At 41.9% G+C, this 12,921-nt stretch overlaps 1 protein-coding gene across 1 annotated transcript in view; it reads right to left on the reverse strand.

The window, feature by feature from the left end:
* Nucleotides 1-3,573: 3,573 nt before the first annotated feature.
* CUL4A (cullin 4A) overlaps nucleotides 3,574-12,921 on the reverse strand; it is a 46,152-nt gene continuing 36,804 nt past the window's right edge. Inside the window, exons 16-20 of the mRNA XM_038761621.1 lie at nucleotides 11,297-11,410; nucleotides 9,346-9,451; nucleotides 9,017-9,189; nucleotides 5,666-5,818; nucleotides 3,574-5,217 (exon numbers count right to left, since the gene is read on the reverse strand). Of these exons, the coding sequence (XP_038617549.1) occupies nucleotides 5,122-5,217; nucleotides 5,666-5,818; nucleotides 9,017-9,189; nucleotides 9,346-9,451; nucleotides 11,297-11,410 (642 nt within the window). The 3' untranslated portion in view covers nucleotides 3,574-5,121. The remainder of the gene's footprint in view (nucleotides 5,218-5,665; nucleotides 5,819-9,016; nucleotides 9,190-9,345; nucleotides 9,452-11,296; nucleotides 11,411-12,921) is intronic.

Below are 12,921 nucleotides of genomic sequence, written 5' to 3' on the forward strand. Positions count from 1 at the left end.
GAGAAAAATGTCCATTTATAGAACCGGCCTTTATAAAATTACTCGAAGTTTTCACACCGTTTAAGAAGTTCCTCTTCTGGGAAGGTACGGTAAGAGAACCAAAACCTTTAACTGGCTCACGGATCTCTTAAAAGCCAGACTTCCTATATGAAACTCAGTAAGTTCAATTTGCAGCCAATTTTTTTTCTGTTCAACAAAATGGAAGATCAATTTTGGGGTGTGTATCTGGGAGTAATCTACATGAAGGTCTTTAAAACGCAGTGTGTTGTCGGAACAGAAAGGTTTGCTATATGGAGGTTTTATTAGTACCTTCCTACAGTGGTTATATAGTAGTAGTAGAACTAACAGAAAACTTGGCTATATGGAGGTTTTACTAGTATCCTCCTATGATTATATAGTAGTCGAATTCATAGAAAGGTTTGCTATATGGAGCTTTTATTGGTATCTTCCTACAGTGGTTATATAGTAGTAGTAGAACAGAAAACTTGGCTTTATGGAGGTTTTACTAGTATCCTCCTATAATGATTATATAGGATAAAATTCATAGAAAGCTTTGCTATATGGAATATCCTTCCACAGTGGTTATGTAGTACCAGTAATGATAATAGTTAACGATGGTATTTATTAACCACGTACTATGTGCCAAACACTGTTCTAAGCGCTGGGGTAGGTATAAGGTAATCAGATTGTCCCACGTGGGGCTCACACTCTTCATCCCCATTTTACAGGTGAGGTAACTGAGGCACAGAGCAGTGACTTGCCCAAAGTCACACAGCTGACAAATGACGGAGCCGGGATTAGAACCCTCCACCACTGACTCCCAAGTCTGTGCTCTTTCCACTAAGCCACTCTGCTTCTCTATTAATCCATCAGTCAGTGGTATTTATTGAGCACTTTCTATGTGCTGAGTACTGTACTAAGCACATAGGAGAGTACAATAGAATTAGCCAACAGGTTCCCCACCCATAACGAGCTTACAGTCTAGACAGGGAGACATTAATATGAACAAATGATAGTAGATAATTTAAAGATATATACCTAAGTGCTGTGGGGCAAATATCCAATGTCCAAAGGTCACAGAACGAAGTGCGTAGGTGACCACGGAAGGGAGATCGAGCCAGGAAAAAGAGGGCTTAATTGGGCTTCTCACATCCTGCATTTAACTGAATAGAACAAAATGCACCGTTGGAAGAAAACAGTTGGACGGATGCTCGTCATGCTGATTGACCAGTGGTGAGCAGAATACGAGAAGCAGCGGGGCCTAATGGACAGAACCCGGTCTTGAGTTCTAATCCCACTCTACCACTCGCCTGCTGTGCGACCTCGGGCAAGTCACTACAATTCTCTGTGCCTCAGTTACCTCATCCGTCAACTGGAGATTAAATCCTCCTCCCTCCAATTTAGACTGTGAGCCCCATGGGAGATAAGAGCAGTATCCAGCCTGATTATCTTGGATCTACCCCAGGATAAATCTGAAAACTTACCTTACTGGACACATAATAAACGCTTACCAAGTACCATTAAAAGAACGTAATGTGAGTTGGATTTAATGCGGGAAAATTGGGGAAGTAGTTTTATCATTGCATTTAAATGATACGCCGTAATATCAAGGATCTATCAGATCCCCCGGGTGTGCAAGGATGAAATTTAAAGGAAAATCCCTGTACTGCCCAGCAGGCACTTGTGAGGTTTTCAGCCATTCATTCGATCGTATTTATTAAGCACCTACTGCGTGCAGAGCGCTGTACTAAGCGCTTGGGAAGTACAAGTTGGCAACATACAGAGACGGTCCCTACCCAACAACGGGCTCGCAGTCTAGAAGGGGGAGGTTTTCCCTCGTTCGGAAGGCGGGAGAGGATGTTTATCACTACAAACTTGGACTCTGTTGTCACTGGAAGTCCTTGCCAGCTAGAGGGGTTAGAAAAGGAATTACGCTGGCTTCACCCTTTCAGGATGGCACTTGGAGAGTTTCCAGTCTCTGCTACGGGGAAGGAACGTCAAGCAGATTCCCTTCCTAGCTTGGGCAGTGGCTAGCCAGGGGCAGGCAATCTGCTACAAGTCAAAACTCACCCTGTGCTGGGCAGCAGTGGCAGTTGAAGGCGGGGACTCACGTTTTCTGCGCGGAAAGAGGCGATGGAAAACCACCTTCCGTATTTTGACCAAGAAGATTCAAGGGATACATACCAGAACGATTGGAGGTGGGGAAGAGACGCGTCCGTGGCGTCCCGATGGGTCCGAGACGACTCAACAGCATAAGACGAAACAACAAGTTGTCTTCGGCTGCGTTGGGGCGGTGCTTAGCAATATAGCCTGAGCAGGGAAAACGCGTCTACCAACTGTGTGTGTGTTTTTTTTTTAATTCATGGTATTTGTTAAGCGCTTACTATGTGCCAGGCACTGTTCTAAGCACTCAGCTAGATACGAGTTGATCAGGTTGGACACAGTCCCAGTCCCAAATTGGGCTCACACTAGATTGTACTCTCCCACATAATTCTATTTCTTTTATTCTATTTATTTTATTTTGTTAGTATGTTTGGTTTTGTCTCCCCCTTTTAGACTGTGAGCCCACTGTTGGGTAGGGACTGTCTCTATATGTTGCCAATTTGTACTTCCCAAGCGCTTAGTACGGTGCTCTGCACACAGTGAGCGCTCAATAAATACGATTGATGATGATGATGATGATAGATCTCTGTAACATATGGAGACAGTCCCTACCCAACAACGGGCTCACAGTCTGGAAGGAGGAGACAGACAACAAAACAAAACAAGTAGACAGGCGTCAATACCATCAGAATAAATAGTGAGCCTCATGTGGGACCCCATGATCTTGTATCTACCCCAGTACTTAGTACACCTGTATATATGTTTGTAAATATATACAATATACAACATATATATATATATATATATATATATATATATATATATATATATATATATATATATATGTTTGTATATACCCCAGTACTTGTATATATATATATATATATATATATATATATATGTTTGGATCTACCCCAGTACTTTGTACACCTGTATATATGTTTGTAAATATATACAATATACAACGTATATATATATATATGTTTGTAAATATTTATTACTCTATTTATTTTACTTGTACATATCTATTCTATTTATTTTATTTTGTTAGTATGTTTGGTTTTGTTCTCCGTCTCCCCCTTTTAGACTGTGAGCCCACTGTTGGGTGGGGACTGTTTCTGTGTGTTGCCAACTTGTACTTCCCAAGCGCTTAGTACAGTGCTCTGCACACAGTAAGCGCTCAATAAATACGATTGATTGATTGATTGATCTCTGCACCCATTAAAGGCTCAAAAAATATCACTGCCGGTCAGAATTCTGGTCTGGTGACCGCCCAATCAATCAATCGTATTTATTGAGCACTTACTGTGTGCAGAGCACTGTACTAAGCGCTTGGGAAGTACAAGTTGGCAACATATAGAGACAGTCCCTACCCAACAGTGGGCTCACAGTCCAAGATTTTGAACTACTCTAGCTAAAAAGTGTGTTGGTCTGAAGGCTCAGGGACTGGGGAAAAATGAGTGTTTCACGTATCAGAACATAACATTTTATTTCTTTAATTTTTAGGCAATTCAAACTAGTTTTATTCAAAATATATGTCTACATTAAATTACAATATAAACAATCTTCAGACACATTTCTTGTTAAGTCTATGCAATGGAACTCTACCTGGTTTCTTCATGGAATCAAGAAAGTAAACAAGTCATTCATTGGAAATGATGACACCGGAGGCCCGAAACGGGACTTTAATAAGGGAACTTATCGGATGGCGTTTTAGTGTGGAGTTTTTCAAAGGGGGATTTTAAAAATAATCATGCAGAAAATCAAATTACATAAATTTAGCACCCCCCCCCCCAATTGCTTAATTATACCCGCATTAAGCCTTGACCAAAATTCCTTTGCTAGCCTTTTATTAAGGAAAACCCGCTTTTTAGCCAACTCTATATAATATGCAGAGTATCTTTCTCAGAGTTACCATAACTAACCTGGCTATGGCATTTTCATTCTTTAGTTCCAGTTGGCCTCCAAAAGTAGACAACAGAAAACAAGATACCGACAAAATCCTTTTAGCCTCTCTAAGCAAAGTGACCTCTGCTACTCCCGTACCAAAACTCCTGTCTTTAGCCACTTATTTTATGGGGAAGGAACCTATTGAATGGTAACTGCTCCTAGGCCTGATCGCAAAGGCAAAACCCAAGCTTTAACTGCTGCACTTCTAAAGATACGGTAATAAAAATCACAAAGCGTCCACTCTAAAGCCAAAGCGGGGCCCTGCTAGACTCAATCTTATAATGGCCACAAAAAAAAAAAGGAAAAAAAATCCCAAACGATTCCAAACATAAAATTCACGACTGAGCAATGCACTTAAATAATCGGATGGTTCCCTAAGTTTATTTAACAAGACTGTCCTGTTGGCACTTGAGAAATTGCACTTAGAAACCTGACTTGCAAAAAAATTAAAAATCAGTCTGCAAAATCAGTTTGAAAGCATATGAGTTTGTTTAAACTAGAGAGAGAAAGATACTGGTGTTTACAGTAGGTAAATCTGAAACCATGAATATGAACACAAATGGATCTTTCTACCTAAGTGTTCATTAGTTAAGGTTTCCTTTTTCAGAGACAGCTAATTTATCTTAATAGTTTAAAGGTGGCAGTATTGGGGGTGGGGGGGGGGTGGGAGGGGGTCTTATTTTCACAACGTGCATTCGTGACTGCAAACAAAAAAAACCAAACCCACCCTGAAAGGCCTTACAGAAAAAATACCTTTTTTAAGGTAGATTTTTCCCTTCCAACTCTGAAATAAACTGAACAGTCGGAGAAACACTCTGAAAACCGAACAAGAAAAAAAGAACTAAATAAAAATATGCCATTTAAACATCACTAAAGCCTTATGAAGGATGACCCAAGAAAACATTTCCTTTGCTTCTCATCCACAGCAGTGCAAGCAGCTGATCTGAACCATAGGCATCAACCTGAAATCTGGCTGAAAGTAAGTCTGGAAACGGCGGAGGGATGGTTCAGTGTCTTGAAGATACATTCTAGTGTTTTATAAAAAAAAACCAGTCTTTGTCATCTTCATTATGCAACATAGTGATATTGATTGGGGTTGTCTTTATCTCTCTCCATATAGTCTCTGTCTATGAGGGATTCGATTCTCTTTTTCAAGTCTCCAGGCTACGAGAAAACATTTTACCAGAGTTAAGTTGATTTCGACGAGAGGCTGAATCTTCAGGAATATATAATATTCTGCTCCCTCCCTCCTTTCCACTTCCACTCCCTTCCTCCTGACTGAGGGTGGGTGGGTCTGAGGGAAAATGAATGGTTATTAATTCTTTCGATGGAAGACTGTCTGTCAACCACCGTGCCTTTAGATGTGAACTGTTCCGGGGAATGCTCCAGGCATTCGACTTGTGCTACAAATAGTTTACAGGATTCTTGGAAATAATGCCCCAACAATGTCCTGGCCCAGTTCCCCACTGCGGTGCTAATAAATGGGAATTGTGGTAGTTGTCAAGACCTTCCTACGTGCCAAGCACTGAACTGAGCCTGATTATCTTGTATCGACTACAGTGCTTGGCGCTTGAAGAAAAAAAACAAACCCCAAAACCAAAACGGCATTTACCTTTACCGGAAATTTCAACTGATTATATAATTCAGAAACGAGAAGATTATGACCTAGTGTTTTCCTCATCTTCATTATTCGAACAATAGCAGCATCAATCTGGTACTGTCTATCCTGAAACACTCTTTCTGTGGTGCTAACTTGTTCCTCAACCTGAAAAATAAGGAGAAAAAGGGGTTAAATAAAAACGCTTTCAGTGTCCTTGACTTTTGCTGAAGTAGGAAACTACAAAATATATGATAGGCAAAACCCCCACAATTAGTTTTATGTAAAAATTCAGTGAACAAACGTAATATTTAAACAATCCATTTATGAGTACCTATCTTCAAGTGAAGATACTTTTTAGACTGTGAGCCCACTTTTTAGACTGTGAGCCCACTGTTGGGTAGGGACTGTCTCTATATGTTGCCAATTTGTACTTCCCAAGCGCTTAGTACAGTGCTCTGCACATAGTAAGCGCTCAATAAATACGATTGATGATGATGATACTACTGCAATACCCTATTCAGACATTTTCTACGGAATTAGCTATTAAAAGCGTCTTAAGTGGAATTTCGCGGACTCAGAACCCAACGAATAGGCATTTCTGATTAAGGGATTTCTTCTAGGTCCAGAGAAAATGCGGAAGAGGCAGACCAGCAGCTAGATGGATAGAACCCATAGCAACGATAAAGAGTCGTTAACAAGGTTACGGATTATGGCAGAAGGTAGGACGTTCTGGAGAAAATATGTCCATCGAGTCGCTGTAAATCGGAAATGACTCGACGGCATTTTATATGTATCACCTTTACAAATACATATATATATATACACACACACACATACCACACAACATGCTACAGCTAAAGTAAAATACAGTTTTTACTAGCATCTTGTTCCTTTCTATTTTACCAACCGGAATCAAATCAATCAATCGTATTTATCGAGCACCTACTGTGCTCGATAAATACAGGCTCTTTCCGTGAGGCCCCGCTCCTTACTTACCCAACCGATCTCCACTTCCAACTGTTTCCAGGCTGGTGGATTTGCAGGAACTGCATCTCCACCAGTCCCCTGAAGGGAAGCCAGCCCAGCCAATGTTCGGCCAAAAGGCTCCTGGAGAGATTCTGTTCTGAGTTCTGGGGTCCTGAGCACAGTTCCCTACCGGGAGGCCCCCCAAAGCGGCCGTGACTCTAACCAGAATTCTTGACTTTCCGACATCCTCAACCAGGCAGATAACAAGGTATTTAATGTATTTGATCCACTAGCCCTGTTGGTGGCCTGGGGGAAAAGGTGCTGTCTAAGCCATCGAGGGACAAAGTTTACATGCGGGACGCCCTAGGGTCTGAGAGGTGGGTGGGCCCGGTGAAAATCCGGGAAAGTAGCCGGCCCATGCAGGCAGCAAGGACCACTGTTGTCTATCAAAGCAGCCACCTGTCCTGTACACAAAAATCCCCAATAAGCATTTTTTTTGTGTGTGTGGGGGGGTATTTGTTAAGTGCTTATTATGTGCCATACACTATACTACTCCCTCGGGTAGCTGCAAGGAAATCAGGTTGGACCTAGCCCGTGTCCCACGTGGGGCTCGCAGTCTTTACCCCCATTTTACATTCATTCATTCATTCATTCAATCGTATTTTTAGACTGTGAGCCCACTGTTGGGTAGGGACTGTCTCTATGTGTTGCCAATTTGTACTTCCCAAGCGCTTAGTACAGTGCTCTGCACATAGTAAGCGCTCAATAAATATGATTGATTGATTGATTTATTGAGCGCTTACTGTGTGCAGAGCACTGTACTAAGCGCTTGGGAAGTCCAAGTTGGCAACATCTAGAGACGGTCCCTACCCAACAGTGGGCTCACAGTCTAAAAGGGGGAGACAGAGAACAAAACCAAACATATTAACAAAATAAAATAACTGGAATAGATATGTACAAGTCTAAGCGCTAGGGTGGTTACAAGGTGATCAGGTTGTCTGAGGGAACTGAGGTTCAGAAAAGAGAAGTGACACACAGCAGGTAAGTAGCGGAGCCGGGATTGGAACCCAGGTCCTTCCGATCCCAGGCCTGGGCTCTAGCCACTAGGCCACACAGCTGCTCACTTGGCAATCGATGTTCGGTGCTCTGTGTCCCGGAGAGAACATGACCATCAAGAGGCTAGGGGAGCTGAGTGAACCACGATTACTGCAATCAAACTCCTCCACCCGGGTTCTCCATCCACAAGTCTAGGGACTAGTGTAGGGAAGGAGCCTTTGACTCCATCATTTTATATCCCCAAACTGGAATAGCAGTGGAAAGGTGCGCAAAAGCCTCTCCGGACGTGTGGTGATGCTATCCCAGGGGAAAGAGTTAAAGGGAGGTTATCGATTTGAAATTCCATATTCAGGTTTCACAAAGTGAAGATCGATAAGGAAAAGAACACGAGTAAAAATGTTTTCATAAAACCCAGCCCATAATGTGGTTTCACTCCACGTTTCCACATAACGTTCTTAGGGGGTGGGGGGACGTTCTTCTCACATCCTGCATTTAACTGAATAGAACAAAATGCACTGGTGGAAGAAAACAGTTGGACGGATGCTCGTCATGCTGATTGACCAGTGGTGAGCAGAATACGAGAAGCAGCGGGGCCTAATGGAAAGAGCACGGTCTTGAGTTCTAATCCCACTCTACCGCTCGCCTGCTGTGTGACCTCGGGCAAGTCACTACAATTCTCTGTGCCTCAGTTACCTCATCTGTCAACTGGAGATTAAATCCTTCTCCCTCCAATTCAGACTGTGAGCCCCATGGGAGATAAGAATCCAGCCTGATTATCTTGTATCTACCCCAGGATAAATCTGAAAACTTACCTTAATGTACACATAATAAACGCTTACCAAGTACCATTAAAAGAAAGTAATGTGAGTTGGATTTAATGCGGGAAAAATCATTATAGGAGAACAGACTGTTACCTCCGAGATAATTCTGTCTCGTGGTTAGAAATGTAGATTTTTTTTAATTTTTTACTGGCATTTGTTAAGCTCTTACTATGTGTAAACACTGTTATAAGCGCTGGGGTAGGTACAGATGAATTCGGTTCGACACAGTCCCTGCGCTGTGTGGGGCTCACCGTCTAAGATACTGTTTTCGGAGGACATGAAAAAAATATTTAAAATCAATTCCGTTTTGAATTCCATGCATCATAAATGGGAAAAAAGGAAATGACAAAGTATTGGCTGCAACAACGTAAGGTATTGGCAACTGGTGAAGTTTGATTGTGACCCTCAAACAGCCCATCTTCATTTACTGAAAACCAACCCAACTTATTTTCAAAACAAAACTTGTTTCTTTGAAAAATACACGATACAGTCATGAAAACGGACACTCTTAGATACATACAGTTTCTTTCATCTGGATTTGATTGATCTTAATTCTAAACAACTTATGTTTGAACTCTCCATTGAAGGTGAATTTGTCTCCGTCCTCTATATCCTTGCTTTTTGGGTTTTTATTCAGGACCCGCGCTTTACCACAAGCCAAAGACTGTAAGGTTCTCCGCAGTTCGTTATCCTCTGTAAACGGAGAGAGATGTTGGGTCAGTATGACTTTGCGGCGAGTTTACCTTTAGTTATTTTTGACACTGGACGTTTTGGTGTTTGAACCGAAGAAAAGCACCATAGGAGAAGTCACATTTGAAAACTCTGAATGCACAAAATCATCCTTCATACCTAAACCGGTAGCCATTTTTATTTCTTCGAAACTGAATTCGTCTCCTTCGTTAAACATGAGGAGCACTAAGGTCTGGAAAAGTGACACTTGAAATTCCTTCTTTCCCTAAAAAATGCAAGTCAGTATTAATATGGAGTTTGCGAAGAAGTGGAGTTTTAGAAATTCAGGTTCGATATGTTCAAAGCATTAAAAATGCAAGCTAACAAACACCTGTCGATTCCGAGAAATTAGGTTACATGAAAAGACCGTTTATGATCATATGCTTTATAATTCGATACTCAGCAATGGCAAAATTCCACAGAATTTTTTGATTGAAGGTGACAGCGATCGTGTGTTTTTGCAGCCGCGTCTTAAGGATTTATTTGGAAAAATTCAATCAATCAATGGCATTTATTGAGCATTTACTGTGTGCAGAGCACTGTACCATGTGCTTAGGTATGACAACAAAACTGGGACACCTGTTCCTTGCCCACAAGGTGCTTGCCGTCCACAGAGGGGGAGACACATGTGAAAATAAATTATAGACAGCTACATAAGTGCCGTGGAGGTGAGGGTGCGGCAAATATCATGTGCTTAAAGGCTACAGTCCTAAGTGCATCGGAGAAGCAGGAGGGGGAGAAAGTAGGAGAAATGAGGCCTTAGTCGGGGAAGACCTCATGGAGGAGATGTGATTTTAATAAGGTTTTGACGTGGGGAGCGTGGTGGTCTGTTAGATATGAAGGAGGGAATTCCAAGCCACAGGTAGAAAATGAAAGAGAGGGCTTCCCTTATAGATCTGTATTTCTGTAAACACACAGGGGCCAGATCATCACTGCCTATATCCAAGGAGTTTCTTTTTTTAAAAAAAAAATCAACAGATGCTTCATGAAGTAGTTTTTTTTAAAATGGTATTTGTTATGGGCTTTTTATGTGTCAAGCACTGTTATAAGCAACAGGGTAGATATAATCAGGTTGCCACAGACTCTGTCCCATATGGGGCTCTCTGTCTAATTAGGAGGGAGAACAGGTTTTGAATCCCCATTTTACGGTTTAGGAAACTGGGGCACAGAGAAGTGAAGTGACTTGCGCAAGGTCACACAGCAAGCAGGTGGCAGAGCCGGGATTAGAATCCAGGTCCTCTGACTCCGAGGCCTAGGCTCTTTCCACTAGGCCATACTGATTCCTAGGAGCAGGAAGGAAGATGAGATGGTTGAAGGGAACGAGTTTCCAGAATAGCTTATGGATATATGCAGATACTAACGCAAGAGCTTTTTTATAAAAAAGAACAAGACTATTATTAATATGAGATTACTGAACATGTACAAACACTTAACTAGAATCTTTTCTCTGTCACACAGTAATAATTGCCCTTAATGAAAATTTCATTTTAAATATACATTCATCTGATTCCAAAGAAATAAAAGAAAAAAGCAAATCCTGTTTTTAGATTTTCTATTAAAGAATAACCCATTGAGATGGAACAGGTGATTAAATTTTTAAAAAAACAGAATACGTATTTACATTTTAAAGCATGCATGTTATTCGTTCTCTGAGAGCTGTTTTAGAGTTGCTAAGTTGAAAACTTATTTGGAGTTGTGAACTGTTTTTTGAAGGATATCATATATACATATAGATTTATATACACACATACATATCTATATAGTTTTTTTCTTTTCTTATAAGCTTTTCACAAAAGAGCAATTTCTGGTACCTAGAGTGGTCACCGTTGAACAACAAGCTTTATCAAACCCCTCTCGCAAGATCAATGCCAAATCACACCCCTTTTCAAGTTTTGAATGTTATTTCTATATCTTATTGTACTTAAAATACTTTATTTCACCTTATGATTGATTCTTTTAAAACAACAGAAATGAGGCAGTTTCAAAAAAAAGACCCAACAAAACAAACCACACACACCAAAACCCCCCAAAAAACCCATGACCTGAAGAAGGAGAAAATAATCACGCATACTTCCTTGAACTCTGCTTTCAGGACAGCATGCCCCAGAGTGGTCTGCCATTGCAGTTTTCGGCCGCTGTGCTTTCCGAGATAAAAAGTTTTAAATACTTCCTGAAGCTTAACCATCTGTAAACGAAAAAATGGCCCGAGTTAATTTACACTGAATACGATTTCCAGGAAGACCTACATTATGTCATACGTTTTCCTATATCCTTGGTTGAGGCTTTTTGGGAAGCCAGTAGGGCCTACTGGGAAGAGCATGGGCCTGGGAGAGGACCTGGGTTCTAATCCTGGTTCTTCCACTTACCTAGCTGGTGTGCGTGAGCAAGTCACTTGACTGCTCCCTGCCTCGGTTTCCCCATCTGCAAAACGGGGATTCAGTCCCCACGGGGGACAGAGACTGTGTCCGCTCTGATTATCCTGAACCCATCCCAATGCTTAGTATCGGGCTGGCATGTAAGCAATCGCACGGTTAGTGATTTGTAAAGGATCAATCCTGATTTACTGAAGAGGATCACCTGGGGTAGCCTTTTCTGTTTGGAGCTGAAAATGAAGCATTTTCTTATTTCTATCCCCCAGGCCCTAATCCTTAACCCCTTGGTCACCCGTGGCGCTGCGGACCATTCTCTTCTCCTTGAAATGCTATCAGACCTTGGTCTCAGTGACACGATACTCACCTGGTTCTCCCCCTACCTCAATGACTGCTCTAAATTGCATTTTCTGGCTCCTTTTCCCCCCGTCACCCCTTAACTGTAGGTATTTTCCGAGGTTCTATTTGGGACCGCTTACTCACTCTGCTCTGTCTCATTCATTTGGACGGATGAAGGAAGTTCCCAATCTCTAGTCAGGTGACTGCCAAATCTTCCCCTTTCACCCCAAACTCTCTCTCCAGCTATTCAACTTCGCCTTTCCTCTTGCCTCCACGACATTTCCACTCATCCCAACTCTGTTATATTGTAGTCTCCCAAGCGCTTAGTACCCGGTAAGCATTCGAGAAATGCGACTGACTGATATGTTCGGCCGGCATCTCAAATTCATCATGCCCCAAGCTGAACTTCTCATCTTTCAATCAATGGTATTTACTGAGCTCTTACTGTTTGCAGAACACCATGCTTAGTGCTTGAAAGACTAGAATCAATCAATCAATCGTATTTATTGAGCGCTTACTATGTGCTGTACTAAGCGCTTGGGAAGTACAAATTTGCAACATATAGGGACAGTCCCTAGTTGGTAGACACGTTCCCTGCCCACAAAGAGCTTGCGGTCTACAGTTCTCCCGACTTTCCCACCTCCGTGGATCACACAACCACCTGCCCTGTCCCAGAAGCCCACGCAGCCGCCGTGTCATCCTCGACTCCTCCCTGTATTTCAGCTCTCACATTCCGTCACTTGCTAAAATCCGCCTGGTTCATCCTTCCTTAATATTTCCTGGACCAAACATTTCCCCCTCTAGACTGTAAGCTCACTCGTGACTGCCAACTCCGTCATTTTGTACTCTCCCTAGCGCTTAGTACAGTGCTCTGCCCACAGCAGGAGCTCAATAAATGCCATTATTTGATTGATACTAGGATTATTAATACTATTTATCAAGGGCATATAATGTGCAAAGTGCCGCACTAGGCGTCGGAAAGATTGCA

Source organism: Tachyglossus aculeatus, chromosome 20 (assembly GCF_015852505.1).
Source record: "Tachyglossus aculeatus isolate mTacAcu1 chromosome 20, mTacAcu1.pri, whole genome shotgun sequence".
In the NCBI taxonomy this organism is placed as follows: domain Eukaryota; kingdom Metazoa; phylum Chordata; class Mammalia; order Monotremata; family Tachyglossidae; genus Tachyglossus; species Tachyglossus aculeatus.